Here is a 23,966-nt window from a genome sequence, read left to right as displayed (position 1 = left end):
GGCTGGTGCTGACGAACTCCCATGATGTGTGGTCGGCGCTCAAGTCGCGTCGGTCCATGCTGAATCTGCATGGCGGTCGCTGGAAACTGCCTCGGTCTGGCTCGCCTGTGAGTGAGAACCATCTGCGGCCGGTGTTGAGGCACCGGTATGACAGGGGGTCCTGCTAAAGGTGGAAGGGTTGGTCGGGTCTCGGATTCTAGGTGGGTAGGAACGGGATAATATGGGTTTGGGTTATGAGTTGGGTTAGGGTAGGGGTAGTGAGTCGGGTATGATACTGGGTTCTGGATCGGGGATGAGTTAATTGATTGGGTTTGGTTGGTGTAATACTGGGATGATTCACCCGATTTGATCTAGATCGGGTCAAGTCCTAAACTATTCGTCGGACCCAGGATGGGATGGGTAGGATCACAGATCGAGTTGTGGTGTGAGAAGGCCTGGTTTGAACTCGACCCTTGATCCGTAACAAAATGGGTCTGGTTCTGACCCAACTCAAATTCAAACTGGAGTTTCGTTCGGGTTCGATATAGGTTTGGGTCGACATTAGATCCATTTTGGGGCTCAAAAGTAGGAGGTTGGGTCTGATTCGGGGCAAACCGCGAACCAAACCCAACTGGGTAGGTCGGGTAAGGGGCTTCGAAACTCGGACCCGCTCCCGGGGACCCAAAGGATGGTTCCCGAGACCCAGGCCTGGGTCCCGCTGTCGCAAAGTCCGGTCTGGACCCGAGGGTCCATCCACAAGGGTCCCTCTGCTCCCGCTCATGGGTTTGCTGTCATATGGCTTCCACGCACAGGGTCAGGGGGTGTGAACACCCCAAATTTTTCAAAAAATTGCGAAAATTTCCTTTTTGCCCCTGGGCCCCCATCTTCTGAATAATTTGGGTCAATTTCTGATCAAATTCCAGTTATTTCTCGGATTCATTGGTTGAAGATCCGAAATCCAAATCAAAATTTACATTTGACCCAATTTCGGATTCGGATCTGATATCCCAATCCAATTCTGAGCCCTATTATCCAATTTTCAATTCAAAATTCTAAAAATACAAAAAATAACTTTCTGAATGGCTCAGACAGTTCATCCAATATCCATTTGGATCCACTGTTCTCTGTTCCTCAATTCGAGATCCAAAACTCGAGTATTCTCTCAAAACTCCGGATCCAGATCCGTTTTCTGAAAGTTTCTGGAATTTGGTGAAAAACTTCAAGTTTTTAAACAAATATTCTACAAAGATGTTTCAAAAACTCATCCATTGTTTTTCCTTCGCATTTCTAAAGTTTTCTTTCAAAAACACCAAAAAAATATAGAAAGATTTCAAAAAAATAATATATTAGTTTAAAACCCCTTTCTGAAAAGAACTTGTAAAGGAACCCTCTTTTTGAAAATTTTGAAAACCTGAAGGGACCCATCTTGAAAATTTTCTAACGGTCTTGCCTTATAAAAACGACCATCGTAGAGGTCGCTCTTCATCGCCTCTTCACCTCCCCATTTTCACGATCATCGCTTCTTCACCTCTCCATTTACACATTCTCGAGTCTTCTTCTCCCTCTCGGATTGCTCTCCTTCCCCTTTACCTTCTTCTTCCTCTTCCCCTTTTTTCCCTTTTGCTTTTCTCTTTTGATTGACTGAAGGAGTCGGATCCATCTCCAATCTCAGAAGCTACACTACGGTAAGTAACTATCTTACCCTTTTATTTTTGATTCTCTGTAAGGATTTTGGTTTTACCGCATCCCTTCCTTTGTAGTTTTGTCTTTTTTTTTTTTCTTCTTCACCATAAGGCATCAGGGGCATGATCGACCTGCATATAGCAGGATCGATCCACCCATTGCAACATTAATGGAACATCTGTGTTCCGTCATTCGTTTTATCTTCTTTACAATTCCCTTTCAAAATCTCCTTAATCTCTCTTTGTATATTTTAGCACAATTTGTAAGTTGTTTCTGCCTCTGTGTTTCCTTTACAACACACTTCTTTTTTTTGTTTTATTTATTTCAGCAGTTTAACATTTATGTGACCTCTAATCAATATTTCTGTTTTGATTTGCATTTGTATTTTCCTTTCATGGATTTTCATCCTGTCGTTTTTTTTTTTTGTTTTATTTTCCATTGTATTTTTAACTCATACATCTCCTGTGAGCTCAACATTCTATTATCCTGGATTTAAATCTTGTATGTAATTTTAGAGAACCTTTTGCATCAGCGTCCTTTACTTTGCACTATTTATTTTCCTGTCACATTCCTGTTATTTGATTAACTTCTTGTCACGTTCTTGTTATTGTGTTTTTACCTGTATTTCATTTGTATTTGCTGTTATATTCTTGTTAGTGAATTTCCATTTTTCATTTATATTTGATTGATTTCCTGTTTTGAACCTTTAATTCCCTGTTTTCTTTCCCTGTCTTTCGTAATTGCTACATAGCCAAGCGTATATTTTTTTTTTCCCTTTTCTTTTTTTTATCCTGTGCATAGCAACGATCTTTGAATATTCGGTGATGCTGATTCGGTTCAACAGTGTTGATTGGGTTCAACACTATATGGCTGCTGCTGGGATTAAGTACATCCCCTGCATCATCGACATCCATTTTTTATCCCCGTTAATCCATTTCACTAATTGATATGCAGTGGGGTTATTGTTTTCATTCCATTTTTTTAGTTAGACACGATTGTTTGTTATAAGAAGCACTCAGAACCGAGCCAATCGATGACCTCTGTGTTCTGGCCCCTGTAATTCTGTTTGCAATCCACCGTGGAAAGGTTGTCTGACACCTCTTACAGAACTAGCAGTTCCAGCTTCAATGCTTGCTCTGGGAGGTGGCTATCTTTCAGGTGGCCTATAGATTTTATTGCCAATCCTCTTGGTGCCGCCATTGGCACAACAACATCATCCTCTCATGTGAGTTAGACAGGTTATCCACTTCGTCTGAAGGGACGGTATCACTTCAGCTTTCCTCAAATGCCTTAACTTCATTATCTCTAGTGAAACCTAGTGTTCCTATGGAAGAGGGTGATGAAACTGAGCTTACCCATGCTCCAAGGAATGGGTGTGGAATTCCATGGAATTAGTCTAGGATTCATCACAGGGGGAAAACATTTCTTGACATGGCAGGGCGGAATTTTTCATGCGGGTTGTCAGATTTTAGGTTAAGAAAAGCTGAAGGCCCTAGTCCACAAATGCGTACAAGTTCTCAAAGAGAGGATTCTCCAGACATGCTTGTCGGTTCAAGTCACTCAGGCTCAGCTGAAAGATCTGACTTAGAGGTTCTACCACTGTTAAATGAGCCATCAGGATCTCAAGGGAGTAGTGGAAGTGCTTGGATTCGGGTTTACTCAGGGGAGCTGGACATTTATGGCAATCAGCGTTTGAAGCAAGATCGAGATTCTGACCGTGCTTCTGAAGCGAGATCTGGTGATCACCACAATTTTGGACAGTATCTTTAATCTGGTCAGTTGATACTTGGTGAAAGGCATAGGAGCTTGACACAGAAATATGTACCAAAAACCTTCATGGATTTAATGGGACAAAACTTGGTGGCATAAGCTCTTTCTAATGCAGTAATGCAGAAGAAAGTTGGGCTCCTTTATGTGTTTTATGGTCCTCATGGAACAGGTAAAATTTCATGTGCGCGCATATTTGCACGAGCTCTAAATTACCAGTCTTTTGAATACCCCAGACCTTGTGGTTCCTGCAATTCATGCATTGCTTATGAATTAGGAAAGAGTTCTAGTATGTATGAAGTAGGTCCAGTTGGTGGTTTTGACTTTGAAAATGTTATGGATCACTTTGAGGATATGGGTTTATCCCAGAAGTCTTCTCTGTACAGAGTGTTTATAGTTGATGACTGCCAAATTGCTAGAGGCATGCCTGACTCCATCTCCAGTTGAGTACAGCTTGCACCTTCATTTTTATGTGATTTCTGATTTTCGCATTGCTCCTCATTTATATTCATCCAATTCATAGGCATCAATTCATGTCATTCCATTCGTATTTTAACATATCATTGTTTTTTTTTTTTTGCATTATGCTTTGTCAACATAGCATCAGCATTTTATTTAATTGGCTTTCCGATTCATAGCAATATATTGATTGGATGACCCAGTGGATTCATGATCAGTTGTCATAGCAGGTCTAATTTTGATAGTCAATCTGATCTGCTGTAATAGCAGATTTGATTTGCTGCAAAACCAGTCTGAATAGTAGATTTGATCGGCTATGAGAATAAATGTGAGCAGCAAATCTGATTTACTGTGAAAAACGGTAAACCCCACACTGCTGCATCTATATCACCTGTGCCCTTGCGCCAACCCAACAGAGTCAGTATCTTTCTCAAAATATATCGTGAAGTTTCCATGTTCATTAGATGATCTGCATAGTGTGAGCCTTGCTGGGGTCATGCTACTGAAGCAGGGAATTCCTAGCAGTGAATCTCCTTCTTGGCACATTTCCTGAGATGCGAGATGCATATAAGGTTCCATTGCAATAAGATCGTAGGCTTTAGCCTCCAATGCTGTAGTTGATACTTCGTCACTCATGCCAATCAAACTGGATTTTCTCAAGTAGCTTCAGTAACAGATGCTAAAATTATAGCTGCTGTCACAAGTTTGATCGTTCCCTGATATTGGGTACGTAACATCAAGTAAAGCACTATGGTGTAAGCCCCCAACCAGTTCACTGCTGCCACAGTGACCTCATGCACACCAACACACCTTTACTGCATACCATCCACTATATGTACATCATGCTGCATACTGTCACTCACCTGCACTTTCAACATCACTTCACTGCAATTACATCTACTTTCGCATCAGTACCTCTGCACCCCACTTCAGCAGCTCTTAACATTTCACATTCAGCATCCACACCTTCTTCCCTATTACTTGCCTCAGCAGCACCCACTTACACTATCCCCTGCATTTTTACATCGTTGCACCTACTGCAGTATTTACATTGCCATTTTCCCCACTTCATTCATCATTTGCTCAGCTGCACCTACCCACTGAGCACTCACTTGCAGCACACCACTTCCTGTGTTGCATGACATTCTCTTCAACCACCTTCACAACACACTGATTCACTGCTATACACCCTTCAGCACTTACAACAACATGCATTCATTCACACCCTGCTGTAAGTCACTCCTTTGCAAATCACATTTGCATTTGCCACTGTCACCTGTACCTGCTGGGTCATTCTCACAGCACCATCCTACGACACCCCTATGGCTGCCCTTCATTCTCCTTTGTATATCCACTTTTTCTATCACTGTGGCTCGCTGCACCTTCAGCCACTGTACAAACACTACTTCTTAACCTGTAAGTGTAATAGGCACTACAATACAATCCCTCAACCACTTCACCTCACATTCCAGCTTCACCACAGCCACCCTCACTGTATGCATATCCTCATATCCGTTCTTTTATATATATATATATATATATATATATATATATATATATATATATACATCTCTCTCCCCCCCCCCCCCCATATATATCTTGATATATACCTTCTCATGTACATATTAGGTTCTAATAGGGTATTCTTTATTTTCTCATATATCTTTTTTGCATTTTGCTTTATGCTAACTTTGTTTTGCAGAAAAATTTTAAGAACGTCAAATTTCCTTCTTAGATTAGAGATTTTAACTTCAAATTCAATTCAAAATTGTAATAGCTAGATATTAATGAGAACTTTACTTTCCAGTATTAGAGTAGAATGCATGAGCATGCATTTTCATAAATTACCTGTTTCATATTACTTTTCTTTTATTTTCAAAAGTCCACAAATGGGAAAACACGAATGACACATGCACCATTCTAATAAAAGGTAATTAATCATAAGTAAACGATTTTCATTAATGACATAGTCAAAATGTGAACAATACTTAGGATTTTTATCTTTTATGGAATAACATTTGATCCACACTTGGGTCTCTTTTGAAAATCATGTCTTCTGAAATTTTCCTCCTTTATCAGAGTTTGATCTATAAATTAACTCAAAATATATATTCATGCCCATAGTCAGGATATATTGAGAGTTAATTTCATTTCAAACCCTATAAAGGCATAAAAAATGTATTTTATTCTTTATCTGAATTTAAATACAGATTATTTTATAATACATCTGTGACCATAGTCATGAATGTATTATAATATTAATCTTATTTCATTTCTCCTAAATAATGAAATATGCTTTTCGAATCCAATTTTCAAATTCTTTTCAAATCATTGCATCATTTAAAATATAATTGCATTTCTTTTTTGAATTATTTCAAGTTATCTTAAAAAATCCAAGTAATTTTGAGATAAATTTTCAAATATTTTTCTTATTTCTCAAATCAATCTTCAATTCTTATTTATAAATTCAAATTCATCTTTTTATTTTCAATTCTATCTTCAATATTCAAATTTTAAAGTTTAATTCAACTTTTAAATTCCAAATTCATCTCCAAGTTCAAAAATTCAATTTCCAAACCAGATCAAATTTCAATTCAACTTTGAAATTTCAAATTCATCTCCAGGTTCAAAAATTCAATTTTCAAATCAAATCAAATTTCAAAGCTCAATTCAACTTTGAAATTCCAAATTCATTTCCAAGTTCAAAATTCAACTTCGAAATCAATTCAATATTCCAAATAAAATTTCAAAGTTCAATTCAACTTTGAAATTCCAAGCTCATCTCCTGATTTCAAAATTCAAGTTTAAAATCAAGTTTTATCTAAGTCTGAGTTTGATTCTCAATCCAATTCATTTTTGAAATCCAAAAATCAAAGTTTTGAGATTGATTCTGAATCTCAAAAATTGGTTTTCTCTAAATTCAAGGTAGATTTCAAGATCGATTCAGGATTCTCAAATCCAATTCCATCTTTAAAAATCCATCTTGATTTCCCAAATTCAATTCCAATTTCAAATTCTATTCCCAATTCTAGAATTCAATTCCATTTTTTTCCATCTTGATTTTCAACTCCAAATCCAATTCCCAAATCCATTTCCCATTTCTAAATCAGAATTCAATTTCGAAACCAATTCAAAGTTTCAAATTGAATTTCCAATTCAAATTCCAAAATCTGAGTTCAAATATCAAATTCAAAGATCTAATCTCTATTTCAAAATCAAAAGTCGATTTTTAAACTCCAGAATCAGATTTCGTTCAGACTCCAAGTCTGAAATTTCGAAATCAATATTTTTCTCTTAATTCATCAGTTCAAAAGTCGATCGTAGAATGCCATTGCGGTTGAAGGGAAAGTTTTATAGGACGACTATTAGACCCGCTTTACTATATGGTACGGAATGTTGGGCTGCCAAGAGACATCATATTCAAAAAATGAGTGTAGCTGAGATGCAGATGCTTAGATGGATGTGTGGAAATACAATAAAAGATAAGATTCGGAACGAAGAGATACGTAAGAAGGTAGGTGTTGCACCCATTGAAAATAAGATGTGAGAGAATCGTTTACAGTGGTTTGGACATATTCGGTGAAGGCCTAATGATGCTCCAGTTAGAAGGTTGGAGAAATGGGAAAATATATTAGTTAAAAGAGGTCGGGGTAGGCCTAGGAAGACTTGGATGGAGATGATAGGAAAGGATATGAATGCTTTGAACCTCACCGAGGACATGGCGTTGGATAGAAATGATTGGAGGAAAAGGATTCATGTGGAAGACCCAAAATGAATTTCTTTTTTGGTTCATATCGTTGACCCCAATTGTTTTGGGATGAAGGCGTAGTTGTTGTTGTTGTTGTTATTCATCAGTTCAAAGACTCTAAACCCAGTCTTTCTCCTTCAAATTCAAATCCTAATCCATTTTCCAATCTCTGATTATTCCAAGACTTAGAACTTCAAAGTCTCTTCTCCCAAAACTATTTCAAGTCTTAAGTTTAGATTCAAAGCTTAACTTTTCCAAATCGATTTCAACTCTGTAAAAACCATTTCTTTAAAATATTTTCAAACTTATTTCGAAATCACTTGGAAAATCCCAAAATTTCTGAATTATTCTTCTCAAAAGCATACATCTTTGCATTCACATTACACAAGAATGATTCTTTGCGCATTTTAGACTTAGAATAATTTCTTAGACATTATTTAGTAAAGCAAAAGGCATTTATTCGATCCTTGGTTCAATTACCCTTGGTAAAAGGCGTCAGGAACGGTTGAACCTCGTACCGACGAACGAATCCTGTCTCTTCATTTTTCCCGCAAATTTTCAAAAACGGAGGCGAGTAATTTCAAAATATTTTTAAATAAAGGTCAAGTGAGACCTTGCAAAAGAGTTCCTCTCTTCTTTTATTTCTTTCTCTTTCTTTCTTCTTTTTATCTTTTATCCCCTTCAAAAAGGGAAAAGAGGCTAGAAAGGAAAGAGAAGGAAGAGGAAAAGGAAAAGAGGAAAATTTTCGCAATGATCACAGGGGGAAGGCGAGCTCTCTCCCGAGTCGGGCTGATGCACCTGGTCCTGTGGCAAGGCCCAAGGTGATGCTGGGGTCCTGCAGACCAGGCCTTGTCTGCGACACAACCACAGGGACTTGCGGCCAGGGGCCGAGAGATGGGGGGTCCTGCCGTGATCCCCTGGTTCAACTGGAGGGTACCGACTTTGTGAGTCACAACAACTGCGGGATTTGGATGGCGATGGGGTATCAGATGCGAGTTGGTGGCGCGGACCGGCTGAGGATGCATACCACTTTGATGTATCAGCTGGCCTGTTTCCGTGTATATAGCATTCGCACGATCCGCTGCGCCGTCAACCAGATCCGCTCCCGGCCTTGGTATTGAACTTGCGCGTTGTTCCACCGGTGACTCAAGGGTGATGATCCGTCCTTCGATTCTGTCTAGGCATTTTGACATGCTGGCCACGTCCCTGCTGACGCGCAACATGCTTTCTTGGATCTTGGTCATCATTTCGACCATCTGCAACATCAGATCCTCGTTGCTGGTTTCTTCCCGCTCTTTTTCGTTGCTAGGATCGTTCAAGGGATTTAACTAAAACAATGAAAGTAGAATGACAGAAAACAGAAAAAAAACCAAGCAAATGCGGTAAAAGAATGGCTGCTGCTGACAGAACGTAAAAAAAAAGCTCTTAATAAAATGTTCTCTGCCGCACGCAACCCTAGAGTGGCCTATTTAAAGGCTGCAAGTGGACCCGAGATGTCTTCAGTCTGGAGCTGGATCGGTGACGATCTGGGCTGTTCCTTGTCTGGAGTCTTGTCTTCCCTCGTCTGGCGTAGGTACGCAGGGCCACATCCCTGTGCCAATGCACCTTACCTACGATCGGATCCACCTCCTGGGTTCGATCGTCCACCTCCATTGGATCGGGTTCCCTGGCCCTGTCACGTGGTACAGACCCGATCCGGTCTTGCTCTGCATCAGTATTTCAATCTATGTCACATGGGTGCGGGTGCGGGGGTGCGGGGGTGCGGCAAAAATATAAAAAATTATATATATATATATATATAAAGTCTAAAAGTTGGACATAAATGACCCTAGGTTTGTTGACTGCACCCAGGGTCAGGTTGACCGCATTAGGTGCGGGTGCGACGCGGGTGCGGCACCTAGTTGAAGAGTCCCAGTGACATGGATTTCAATTATAAACTTAGATTTATCATTTAATGCTTAATTTGAACTGTTATTATTGAATTTGCTCTTAAGATGATAACCATAGTAGGTTGAGATTTTGACTATACATGAACATGCATATCATGGATGTGATTAGTCCTTCTAACGAGTCCTAGCTGCTTCCAAACCAATAGTTGCAGGTGTTTTTTCGTTAATCCATACCTGTAGACATTCATAAATGATTGTTTACTAGAAAACACACTTTTGAGTTTTGACTGAACTATTTTGATGAAACACTAATGTTTTTATCATAAAGTTTCTGCAGAATATGAGATTATTGATTTTGAAATAGCTTTAGAAACTATGTAAATTTAAAAATTCCCTAGTCTAGTATGTGTTTTCCACTAAATAAGCTGTAGAGATTATTGGTAGGGTCTGATTTACAGCACATCACTTGCATCTATGGCTTCTTGAATCAGTTAAAATCTAACTGTTTAGTACTCCATGGAGACGTAAATAACTGCATTATGTATGCAACGTGCATGTGTGTGTGTGTGTGTGTGTGTATGTGTACTGTCTTCCTGTGTCGTGGTTCTACAAAAATCCAATGTTGCACCAAGCATGTTTGAGTCGTGTCCCATACCTGTGTCTGTCTATCTGATCGATTTTCATCTTAACTGTTTTTGTTAGTTTTTAAGGTGGCAATAGATTTCAGTTTGTCCTTTGCTGGTACAAATTGCAGGGATCAACTGCTTCAGGTGCTTTTATATTGACAGCAAGTCATAATCCAGGTGGACCACATGAGGTACATGATTGAATCTGATTCTTTAGATTGCTCTCAATTGCATTAAGATTTATGAATAATACTTCCACTTAGATCTCCACTTTTTGAATTGATGTTCTATGGCAATTTTGATTTTGATGATCAGTGTTCATGCTTTTCTATATTATAAAACCTTAAGCTTGGATATCATCATGAAATTTCTTAGTATACTGTATGTACTCATTGGTTAGGGTCTTTCAAGTTGCCCATGCTATTAGTTCTTCTGTTCTATTTGCAAAAATCATGGACAATGACAACTAGTAGCGCATTGGGCAGGCCGGGCGCTGTTGTCTGGACCTGACAAGGGTTGGTCTGCAAGGTTTTGATCCAAACCTGAAAGGCCTGGCTGAATAATTACCAGGCTAGGTTTAAGTCCTGGTCTTATAGGTTCAGGCAAAAAGCTAGGCCCATGGCCCACCTAATTGACCTGCTGAGCAAGCTAATTGGTTTGGGGACCTAGCCCAAGTCTGACTCAATGTGGAAAAAAAGAATTGTTTCAGCTTCACAGGCGTGGTCTAATAACTATTAAGTCAGGATCAGGCATAGCTCCTATTGGGTTCGCATGAAAGGGATTTTAGGTTGGGGTGAGGGGCCCCATCCCTGTCCCTTGCCTAATGATAACTGGTAGTTTGAAATGGATTGTTTTCTTAATTTCTACGGCATTGTTCTGCTTTTGTCATTTAAGGATCAGCTAGTGCCAAGCTAAGTTTTAGCTGACTGTTTGCAAAAATATTTCTTTAGGCATAATGGGCCCAAATCTGGCCTTGACATTATGTTCCCCATGACACAGCCATTAACCTTTTCAGACCTTGCTGGACTGTGCAAGGGCTTAAAACTAAGAACTTATGTGCATGCCTGGCTTATCTAGTAAACTATCCTTATGATAACCCAGCCCTAATGCATCAGCATGAGTATTAAAGACTGAAGTGGTCCTTGACAGTCATGTTTGTTGGGCTGCTTGGTTCATTTGGATTTTGGACCTTCAACTGCTGTACGCTTGGAAGCATGATTAACCACATTCAATTATTTTATACCACCGATGCTTGGATTATTGATTTCATTTCAATCACACTGGTTGGGGTGCATCCTTCTCTTTTTCTCTTCTTAAAATCCTGGAGATAGTGTGATTACCCATTCTCTTTATTCAATTCCCCGCTGTGGAGGATAGGCTCCTGTGGTTTGTGGCAAAGTTTAAGATATTTAGAAGTACCTTACCAACAATTTGAGCCTTTTACTACCATTGGAAGGAAATTTTGCATATCTGCCTAGTGCTATTCTTTATCACATAATTAAGTTTTTGTTGCATAATCATTTGAGTCCTTCAATAGGATTTGTTGATCAACAAGAAAGAAAGGGTCAGTTGAACCCCTATACTTGTGATAGTCCTGCAGTTTGTTTACTGAACCCCAAGGGTCCAGAAGGCTTTGTCCCACTAAATCCAGCCATGTGGTGGCCTGAAGCCATGACAAATGAGCCTAAGTCCTGAAGCAGGCCTGAGTAAACTAAAGTTATTCTGGAACATTGGGTTGACTTAAAGCTGTTTCTATAACCTTGAGTAGTTTTCTGACAAACGTAGAAGCATTCCAAGCTGACTAGAAGCTTTTTGTTTAATCTGTTTGAGCTTACAACACCATCTGTGGAGTCAATTCGGATATAACTAAATAAACTTCTAATGATTCAGGGTCCAATTATATGGAACTGAATTAGGTCTAGCCGAGTTGGTTGGAAATTGATCTGCATGGTGCTAGAAAATGTGGTATGGATCTTGATCCACTTGATGGACTTGGAATAACTTGAATACAGATTAAAAAGACATATATCTACTATAGTAATTTGATAAAAAAAACTTAGAAAATGATTTAGAGTGACTTAATAAAGATTTGTCATGAAATATTGGACCTTCTATGAAGAATCTATTTTAGGATATAGTAATTTGTAACTTATTTAAAATACAAGAACAACTCAAATAGTTCTTGGAATGAAAATTCAAGGCCAAATGAACCAACTACATGATCTCTCTCTCTCTCTCTCTTTCTCTCTCTGACCAATCAACAAAGCAGAGTTGACTTTAATTGTTTCACTCTATGAATTATTTCACTTGAACTAGGTCATGTATATGCTAACCTGACAATCTATCAAAATAGAAAGTTTGCTAACACAGATAACAAGAAAATTCTGGTGTACATGTGTGTTATTCATCATGCCAAAGTTGCTAGTGAGGTCAATAAGTGAAGTTGACATGATTCACCAATGGATTTTGATGATGGCACTCCACTTTGATTTTGCTTGTTTTTGCTCATACTATAGTTGGTTGGCTGCTATGCAAATGATAGTGTGCTTTCCTCCCATCACCTTTATCCTTAGATTAAGGAACTTTCAATTCTATGCACAAGCAATTTCACTGTATTCGGTCACAGTGCTTGATCTAGTTCTCCAATGGTAAAAGATCAATAGCCTTATGTGGCTGTAGTCAATTAAATTGACTTGATCATGTATAAGTCTACATTAACAATGGTCGTGCCTGTGACTTGGATTTCTCTGGCATTTGCATGGGAAAGTTAAGATTCATGAATAAATTGACTCATTACTGAATATGCTAAGTCAAGCCGAGTGATTAGTGATTTATAAACTCACAACCAAGCATTTCAAGTGTTTTGTCCTTAAAAGTCTTCATTACCCCTACATATTAATTTATGGTTATGTTTCACTGGGGTCTCCATAAGCTTGCGCCCAAGCATTCTTCAAAATATTAAAGGGTTTACTTTTCTATGGATTTTTTAATTCATTTAAATTGACCTTTCAATTTCTATTTCAACGCAATAATAGGGTGCTGCGAAATTGACTGTCAGACATGGTATCCAAGTAATTCTTGGGCATTTGCATTTCCTCTTTATCACCTTTTGTTATTGTTATTATAGTGTCAACTTATGCTACTAGGGTAGTAATCTCTTTCTTCTTTAAAACTAGGATATGATAAATGACACTTCTCTTATATACCCGAACATCAGATTTTGAATTGCTTAATTTTTCAAAGAAGCCTTCCAAAGGAATTTTCCACATCACAATCAAATTTAATAATTTTGAATACTTCTCCTTGATAATCTTTTGGTACTTCTGGTAGTAGGGGATGCATATTCATTTTCTTGTGCATTTCTTTGAAAGATTTCAACATTCATTTTGTATAGTTCCTCCATTCATTCGACCAGAGGTGTGGATTATGAGATCACCTTCACAACCTTCTCATTTTGTTCTGTATGTTTATTTGAGAAATTTGCTTTGGTTGCTGCACTGCCCTGACAGCCATGACTTGAAAGTAGAAAGAGCTAACAAGCCCTAAATGGAATTTGGCTTCCTGATAAGTGCATGTCCCAAGATTACTTAATACCATATAGTCTTCTTTTAGAAGTATTTTATGAATAACATATCAACCATGGAAAATTCTAATGACCACGACCTACTATTGGATGTTTCTAATGCAGGTTTCTACTTTTGGCCATATTTATGACTCATTCTCTGTCTCAGTTTTTCACAGTATCAAAATTTGATAGAATATGATTTTTTTTTAGAAGATTATGCTGTCTTTTAACTCATTAAATTTCTGAGTTAACAGGATTTTGGGGTTAAATACAATATGGAGAATGGAGGGCCTGCTCCTGAGTCAGTGACAGATAAGATCTTTGCTAACACAAAGACAATAAAGGAACACTTGATTGCAGAGGATCTGCCAGATGTATGATTTATTTTAGAGTTTTATTTGTTATATAACTTCCAATCTTTTGTGTATGATGATTCTGAAAGAATACTACAGGTTGACATATCTGTGAATGGCTTGACAAGCTTTAGTGGGCCTGGAGGACCCTTTGATGTGGATGTTTTTGATTCTACATCTGACTATGTGAAGTTGATGAAGTAAGTGCTCTGCCCAGTTAAATAATTGTGGTTTATTGAGATTTTACTTGTCTTTTCCTTTCAGTTTCCAATTAGCGTCCAACATTGAGTCTTCCTGCTAGATAAGAAGTCTCTCATCTAGTATAGTACAGAATGAAAATGTTTCAGATACTTGTGATGCCAGGAATCAAGTGATGCAACAATAAGAAACTACTTACTAGATGGGAAGATCATCAGATTTCTTGTCAAAAGGCTAAGTTGCCCTAACAAGCTTCCCATGATGAGCTGAACTTGATGATGGGTCATAAGAAATAGCACATGATGTATGTTACGACAATCTTAATGATCATAAATTCATATATGACTGAAATTAAAAAAAAATAATGATATTGGTGATGATTGTTGCTGATTTGAAATTTAGATTAAATCGAGGATGGATATGAGTTATTGTTTAGACAAGTATTTGTTTTTTACGAAGACTTTCTTGTATGCATCTAAGGGGACTAAATTCACAAAAACTTTTTATTCTCGAGGACTTGTGGAAGTTAAGTTTTTTTTTCTTGTTGTTGCATGCCTTCATCCACTTCAACTCCTATATTTTACTTGAAAAGTCAAGGAAAGATGAACTTTTTGAGCTTAAGATGAGATATTTATAACAGATGTAGTTACTGTTTGGAAAATTTTATAATAAAATACTCTTTTTGATTTATTATTTAGATCTGTTCAGATTTCTAAATTATTTGAAATGTAATCTAAATATGGTTTATTATGATTCAGATTTAAATGATTTAAAGTATAATTTAGATCCAGTTTACTGTTCACTCGATTTGAGTATGTTTTAGGTGTTATTCATCTTTCAGTACATCATTCTGTAAAAAGAGATAATGTATCTATTTGGATTTTGGAGAAGCTTGAACCTCGTGACACATACACTATATATATATATATATATATATATATATATATATATATATATATATATATATATATATATATATATATATATATATATATATATATATATATATATATATATATATATAGAGGAGGGCGGGATATCTTTAAGCAAGACATATATAGAGGATTAATCCTAGTGAAAAGTTGCTCTGGGTTGCCTCTCACACATTCTAGGCTTTGAGACACTTCAAATATGATTTAAATGGGAATTGGATTGATCTAGGTCATATGGCCTAGGCTGGTATAGTACACACATCTATAAAAATTTACATTTTGTTGAATCTGAATATTTCAGGTAAAATTTGCATCTAATGTAATTTTGGATTTTACTATCTAAAATTTTAAATTAATAGCTTGTGACTCACTTTCATGTGAGATCACTAATGTTTCAGGAAAATCACTGGAAGTTCCTTTAGTCAATTTATTATTCAGAAATGCCATGATACCTGTCTGCTTAACATCAACATTTTAAAGACCCTATATTCAAATCATTGTTAATCTCTGCAAAAGTTGTTTAATCCATCCATCTGCTTTCAGGAAGAGGCATAGAAATTTCATTATTCCATACTCTTCCGTGGAAGTTAACAGTGACCAAAACTATAACTTCTACAATAATTTATGACTATCCCCATTGTTAGAAGAAGCCCTCACAATCCAAGTCTCCCCCTGCTGCATGGTGAGTCTTATCTTCACCTAAATGTTCAACCAAGCATTTTATATACGACCAAGAAGGTGCCTTATGATTACAAATGGAATGGAATATTTTTGGAGAAATCCAATTTGCTTCTATATGAAAAGTAGGATAAAAGTAAGGTAGCTGGACCAGATATCGTTGTGCATCTTAACTAAGGGGTCTCATGTTCAAATCCTATGCATAGCCCAAAACCAAACTTCTTGATTCAAAAAAAGGAAAAAAAAAGTGAGATAGGATACGTACTACAATGCTCGATGAAACATTAAAAAATAGGATGTATCATGGCCAATTACTATGTTCCTAAAAAACGGTGTGTTTGGCATCTGATTGACTTCATATGGTGATTCACAGGACAACTTATGTAGAAAATAAGTCAAAGGTGATCATAATTGTGGTTTGTTTATGAAACACCTAGATATTTACTATTTCCACTAAAGATGTTTGATCCATAACTTTTGGTTCATTAAAGAACATAAGAGATGAATATATGTCTGTGGATTCAAACAGAAACAGATGTAAGAGAAGAAAGCTTCTATTTCAAGTTCCAGGATGGGGTTTGAATACACAAAAGAATGAATATAAGGCTTTTTGTTTTCCTCTTTTTCTTTTTGCCCTGAACTGTTGTTTTAAGCTGTAGTTTGGGTTATCTCTAGTAGGGAGGTTTTTCCTCACAAAGGATCTATTAGTAACATTCCCTGTTCATTACCTGTCTTCATGAACATAGGGTCTTCTTGACAATAACCAGACTTTTTTTCTTAACTGAAACGTATGTCACATAGGTGCGGATGCGGATGCGGGTGTGGGTACGGGTGTGGATGCGGCGATGCGGCACTTTAAAAAAACTTAGGTGCGGGGAGGATATATATATATATATATGCATATAATTTTTAACAGTTTTAAGTTAACACTATGTGTATATGTATGCATTTATGTATTTATATATATAATATAGATAAAAATGGACTTGATTAGGGTTAACTGAATCTACTTTTGGATAGAAGGTTGACTTCATCCAACACAAAGGAAGTTGTGTCCAAGTGTCGCACCCGCCTAGGTGCGGTCCCCTGTTAGAAGAGTCCGTGTGACATATCTGAAACCATAGATAATTTTGTTTCACTCTTCTAGATGTATATGATGTCATATCATGTGAACAAGGTCACTTTCTCTCCTCAGCCTCTGTAACGACCCCAATCCATACCCTTTGAAAATGCGGAATATTTTTTTTTTCAATGCGGAAACCTTCCCAGAGATCCGGGGTCCTCACAGTTCCAATTTCCATTGGATAGCCCAACCACCACAAATGAACTTGCAACCATCATCCATAAAAACCAACTAAAACTCTTTTATTAATGAACCAATAAGAGTCTCATACACAACTCAAAAGTGAAGTAACAACTGCAGAAATTAAAAAGAACTAAACGAAGCAAAAATAGAGCCACTATGTCCCCTGCTGAAGCTGACAAGCTCAAGTATGATTCTCATTCATTTTCAGTAGCCAGTCCAGCCTCACTGTTCACCATGTCCTGTGAAAAACCAACAAAGTAGGGTGTCAGAACCGAAATTCTGAGCACAACTACTTCTAAAGAAACCAGGTGAGACAAAGAACATGGATAAGATTTCATGCAATGATTTGAGTGAGTGCAGATATAAAATTTTCAGAATTCAAATATCCATACCTACCAACAATTACATATGCTCACCCGTCAAGAACAGTAAAGCAATACCATATATCAAGAACTAAATAACCAAACCTTGCAGAATGATTTCAATAAGTAAATCCCATGATCTCACCAAATCATGTCATGATATAGAAAATGATTCAAACACGCATAATGATTAATCTAATGCATAACAGGAAAATGCATGATTATGTGCAATGCATGATTTCTTCTGTTATCTTTCTTTTAAGTTCCATCTTTTCATATGCATGCCCTATTAAATGCACACAACTTTAAGTTCCTCTTTTTAATTACCGTTGCCCGCGGATACACTAAACGGGTACAATCCCCGAGGTCAAGTAGGTTCCCAGGGTAGCTTAATACATGATTTGTATTTTATTACTGGGTTCCAACTTAGCCCTCGACCGAATCACCTTCGGAACATTATATTAAGTGTCGTATGCTGGTTTGAGAGTTTGAGCCTGGATCCAGTTTGGGTCTGACCCAAACCCAAACTAGGAAATCCTATTGACGTGTTTACTGGGGCACGCATGTAATTTGTAACTTATTCAATTGTAACCTAATACCTAATGTTTAAATACATTAAGCCAGGCCACGATAAGAGATTAAAGAGAATATCGTCAGCCTGTGTGCAGCAAAAATCGACTCAGCGTCTATCTTCTTTCTCCATTTTTCTTCTCACCTTTCCCTCTTTTGCAGATCAACCCAGGGGGAAACTGAAGTTCTAACATGGTATCAGAGCATGGTTGGACCTAGGGCTCGGTGTTGATTCCAAAAAGGTATGACCTTAGAGATCATCTAATTTCAGCCAGGAAACATTCCTTCTTTCTAATCTGGGTTATCGTTTTCTCTCTCAAACCCTATCTTTCTCTCTTCTTCTCTTCGAGTTTTTTTTTTTTTGAAAGCACTATCGTGTTTTTCATTTGAAACCCTATCTTTCTTCCTTCATCTGAAAACACGATTTCTTCTTTCTTTCTTCTCTAAAATTTGTTTTCTCATTCCTTTATCGTGTTTTTCATTTGAAAGCACTGTCGTGTTCCTTTATTGTTGATTAATCTGCAAATACGATTAATCTGGGTTATTGTTGCTAATACTTTCCTTCCTTTTCTGTCTGTTGGATCTGTTTTCCCATTCCTTTATCTGAATATTCATCGTTGATTAATCTGAAAACTCAGTTAATCAACGTGATCTGGCCCTTGTTCACGTGATCCGATATCTTGTATATGCATAACATTGATTAGTTGTGCTTTGGCTTGATTCATAAATATTGAGTTGATAATTTGAGTATTCTCGTGATCTAAAAAAAAAAAAAAAGGATCCGAGTTCTGTTATAGTGAGTTCTCTTCTGGACTGATTTTGAACAGTTACATTATCTTGAGTTTTAAGTAATCATTTGATTACCTTTCTTAGAGTGCTTTCCATTTTATATTCTCGTGTCTCGTTACCATGGATTCTTTTCCATCTTAGTCTGGTTTGTCATCAAACTTCCTCAGTCAACTTGTTTCTGAAAAATTAAATAACTCCAATTTCCTGACTTGGAAGAGGCAAATAGTTCCTTTTATCAGGAGCCAAGATCTCTTTGGTCATCTAGATGGATCAATTCCAGTCCCACCAGAGTTCATTGCAAAGGAGGAAACAAACGCTCATGAGGCTGCACCTACTCACCGTGTTCGCAACCCGGATTATGTCTCTTGGATGAGAAAAGATCAGGCATTGATTGCCTACATCACCTCTACTTTGTCTCAGGAAGTACTAGTTGCTATCCCCGACGACTGCACAACGATGAAATTGTGGAACAAGTTGACACAGACATACTCTCAGATATCTGAGGCAAGAGTTTTATTCCTCAAGCGAGAATTCCAGCTTCTCAAAAAAGGTGGTCTATCTATCATGGATTACTTGAATAAGATGAAAATCATTACAGATCAATTAGCCATTATTGGATGTGAAGTGCCGGACAAGGATAAAGTGCAACAGACATTGAATGGTTTAGGCCCAGATTATCATGTATTGGTGACATCATTATTGTGCTTGCCCGTGCTTCCCACATTTGAAGACCTCCGAGCAAAACTTCTACAATACGAAATGTCATTGAAAGGCATCGCTGAAGATTCTAGTGCTCAATCTGACTCTCAAGATGTCTTAGCCACTGGGTTCTCCTTTGGTCGTGGACGTGGAGGAAATGGCTTTAGAGGAGGAAGAGGTCGTGGCAGATTTGCAGGTCCAGGTTTGCTTCCCACACCCAATATGTCGTTCAACTCTAATGCGAAGAACCAAACTCAAAGAGTTGTCCCTACATGTTACCTGTGCAATAGAAAGTGACATATTAAGGCAAATTGCTGGTTTAATTATCAAAATAAAGGCAAATTGCAAAACACTGAGAGCAAGAAGGAAGATAATGTTACCAAGTCTGATGGGGAGGTGAAACAACTGTTGCTGGCAACACTGTCTGGGTTACACTTGAAACAGAATGATCAAGGATCATGGTATGTTGATTCAGGAGCAGCGACCCATGTTACAGGCGATGTTGGTAAGCTCTCGAACTCGGTTTCTTACTTTGGTAAAAATAGTATTGTTACTGGAGATGGATCTCACCATCACATTTCTCACATTGGTAATGCAATCATTCCTTTGTCAAAATCATCTCTCAATTTGTCAAATGTTGTTCATGCTCCTAACATAAAAAAGAACATCATCTCTGTGTCTAAACTTGTTGATGATACACATTCTTATGTTGAATTCACTCCCTCTTCTGTGTATGTCAAGGATCTTCAAACGAGGAAGACATTCGCTGAAGGGGAGCGAAAAGGGAATATGTACATCTTCAAGGAAGATCCACTTGCGCATACCAGTCCCGTCTTGAAGCCCTTATTGAAGTCTAAGTCTTTTCAGTCTGAGTTATCTAAGTCAGGTCCTGAGTCTGTTTTTAATCTTTCCAAATGTAATAAGCCAAGTCTTTGGCATGATCGTCTTGGTCATTGCAGTTATTCTTTTCTTGAGAAACTTGTATCAAGCAAATTAATTCCTAAATCAAGCTTAGCCCTTGAGACCAGTAATAAAAAATGTCCCAGTTGTCAGATGCGTAAGAGTCATGTACTTCCTTTTGATTCTATAAATAAAAGAGCTTCAAGATCCTTTGAAATTGTTTATTCAGATGTTTGGGGTCCTGCGCCTGTATGCTCTTCTTCTGGCAGCATATATTATCTCATCTTTATTGACAGTTACTCTCGTTATACTTGGATATTCTTTATGAAGCATAAGTCTGAAACCTTTTCCATATTTCGCAACTTTCATGCCTTTGTTCGAAACCATTTCTCTACCAATATTTTGCATTTTCATTGTGATGGAGGTGGTGAGTATACATCGAAGGATTTTACTGATTTTCTCCAAAGTAATGGAATAAAGCGTAGAGTGTCTTGTCCAAATACGCCACAACAAAATGGGGTCGCTGAGAGAAAGCACAGGCATATTGTTGAAACTGCCATGAGCATGATGCACGACAGTAATCTTCCCATTAGTTTGTGGACAGAAGCATTCCATTAAGCTGTTTATATTATAAATCGTCTGCCTATGACAGTTTTGCAGAATAGTTCACCATTCTGTTCTCTTTTCGGCATTCAACCCGATTATAATGCTCTGCGGGTGTTTGGATGCATTTGTTATGTTCATATTGATGATTCTCTCAGGAACAAATTCCAACCAAAGGCTTCCAAGTGTAGATTTGTGGGATATGCTGATGATTATAAAGGCTATCGGTGCTATGACCCCATGACTAAGCGTATTAGGATTTCCAGGAATGTTGTGTTTGACGAGAATAATCTTGAAGATGCATCATTTAATACTAGTCAAGGGATTCCCAGAGAAGAAGTTTATCATCCGTGGATGAATGCAGAATTATTTGCAGATACTTATGGTGATTGCTCACCTCAGTGTACTCAAGAAACAAACTCGGCGGACCAAAATAATATTGACTCAGGCCAAGCATGTTTACCTCAATCTGGGGATCAAGTCGGTGGAGCTTCATACACTGAAGAAGGGGCAGACCCACAATCGCATCCTATTGAAAAATTTAAAGGGTATGTGTATGTGCGAAGAGAAAAGGGTACTCCCCCTGCTCCCCACATTGGATCAGATACTTATATGTCTGTTGGAAACCTGAGGATTTCGAATAGAATCAGACATCCTATTGACAGATGGGTCAGCTACAATAATTTTTCTATGGATCTTCAACTTTTTCTGTCTCAGGTTGATAAGCATGATGAACCTATAGGGTTTTATCATGCTGTGAAATCAAACAAATGGATTGAGGCCATGAATGAAGAAGTGGAAGCGCTTCATGAATGTCAGACATGGGAAATTGTTGCCAGACCTCCTAACAGAAATGTTGTTGATTCCAAGTGGGTTTATAAAATCAAATACAGACCCGATGGCACTATAGAACGATACAAAGCAAGACTTGTTGCAAAGGGGTTTACACAGGAATATGGTCAGGACTACGATGAGACTTTCAGCCCAGTGATCAAAATGGGGACAATAAGAATTATATTGTCTTTAGCCGTCAAACATGGATGGACATTGAGTCAGTTAGATGTCAAAAATGCATTTCTTCATGGAGACTTGAAAGAAGAGGTTTATATGGAACAACCTCCAGGATATGCTGAGGGAGACCCAAGCACATATGTATGCAGATTAAAAAGAGCCATATATGGTTTGAAGCAGGCCTCACGCTCGTGGTTTGAGAGTTTCTCCTTAGAAATACAGAGGCATGGGTTCTGTAAATCTCTCTTAGACCACTCCTTATTCATCTTCAAGGATAAAGGCATAACCACCTTGTTGTTGATATACGTTGATGATATTATAGTTACAGGGAACTCCATGAATCACATTGAAGAAATAAAAGGACTATTAAGTCAAAGGTTTAAGATGAAAGATTTGGGAGATTTGCGTTATTTCCTTGGAGTCGAGGTAGACAGGAAGGATGGTTACCTGACCTTGACACACCATAAATACACGCTAGATTTATTAAAGAAATTCGGTATGCAAGACTGCAAGCCTTTGTCCACACCGAGTGTCTTACATCAAAAGCTCAGTTCACAAGATGGAGATTTGTACCCGGATCCTATAAGATATCGAAGTGTAGTTGGCATGCTTCAATATCTTACATTTACTCGCCCTGACATTGTTTATTCTGTCAATCAAGTGTCGCAGTTCATGCATGAGCCACAAATAGGGCATATGGATGCAGTCAAGAGGGTGTTGAGATACTTAAAATGTACTTTGGAGATGGGTTGGTGTATCAGAAAAGTTTAAAAAAAGGAAGCATGCATGATGTCATGATCTACAGTGATGCAGACTGGGCAGGAGATCCTGATGAAAGGAGGTCGGTTTCCGGATATTGCATCTTTCTCGGGGAGAACCTAGTATCCTGGAGCAGTAGAAAACAAAAAGCAGTGGCTAGATCAAGTACTGAGGCTGAATATCGACCAATGGCTGCTGCAACTGCTGAAGCTACTTGGACGAGACATTTGTTGAATGAATTGGAAGAACAAATTTCCAAGTGTATTTTATTGTGTGACAATCAAAGTGCCATTAACATATCCTTTAATCCTATTTTCCACAGTAAGACAAAGCACATTGAGATAGATCAGCATTTCATTCGACAGAAGGTTGAAGACAAAGAGATTGAACCTCATTTCATTTCTACAGAAGACCAAGTGGCGGATTTGTTTACAAAGGGTTTGACGAAAAACAAATTTTGGTTCCTGAAGAACAAGTTGTCCATGGTTCAAGACCATGCACAACTTGAGGGAGAGTATTAAGTGTCGTATGCTGGTTTGAGAGTTTGGGCCTGGATCCAGTTTGGGTCTGACCCAGACCCAAACTGGGAAATCCTATTGACGTGTTTACTGGGGCACGCATGTAATTTGTAACTTATTCAATTGTAACCTAATACCTAATGTTTAAATACATTAAGCCAGGCCACGATAAGAGATTGAAAAGAATATCGTCAGCCTGTGTGCAGCAAAAAATCGACTCAGCGTCTATCTTCTTTCTCCATTTTTCTTCTCACCTTTCCCTCTTTTGCAGATCAGCCCAGGGGGAAACTGAAGTTCTAACACATTAGACCTCCACATCTAATGTTGGGGACACAAGGGACACCCCACGCCCACATGTGCCACTTCCTTGGTACCATAAACAACAGCTGTGTCAAACACACCACTCCCGGGTAAAGTGGCAGACTCTCCCTAAAACCGTGTCCAGGAGAAAGAACCTCAATATCGGGTTCAGGGGATAATTTACAACACATGGAGTTTTTGTATCCTCACAGTCTCCTCAAGACCGGATTTCTAAGATTCTCATACTCCAGATAAGATATCCCATAATGTAT

At 38.0% G+C, this 23,966-nt stretch overlaps 1 protein-coding gene across 3 annotated transcripts in view; it reads left to right on the top strand.

The window, feature by feature from the left end:
* Positions 1-23,966, top strand: part of LOC149841046 (phosphoglucomutase, cytoplasmic 2) — a 69,157-nt gene that overhangs the window by 17,254 nt on the left and 27,937 nt on the right. For 2 of the 3 annotated variants that reach the window (XR_016431425.1, XM_090003552.1), the window contains exons 5-7: positions 10,280-10,342; positions 13,971-14,090; positions 14,169-14,269. Coding sequence is in view for 2 of the 3 variants with exons in the window: in XM_090003552.1 (XP_089859678.1) it covers positions 10,280-10,342; positions 13,971-14,090; positions 14,169-14,269 (284 nt within the window). In the remaining variant the exon portion in view is untranslated. Of the gene's footprint in view, positions 1-3,768; positions 3,872-10,279; positions 10,343-13,970; positions 14,091-14,168; positions 14,270-23,966 lie in introns of those variants that run through there. The other variant, XM_090003553.1, reaches the window with a different exon arrangement.

Source organism: Nuphar pumila, chromosome 4 (genome assembly GCF_984573655.1).
Source record: "Nuphar pumila chromosome 4, dmNupPumi1.hap1.1, whole genome shotgun sequence".
Lineage (NCBI taxonomy): Eukaryota > Viridiplantae > Streptophyta > Magnoliopsida > Nymphaeales > Nymphaeaceae > Nuphar > Nuphar pumila.
This window is presented reverse-complemented; position numbering and strand designations above follow the sequence as displayed.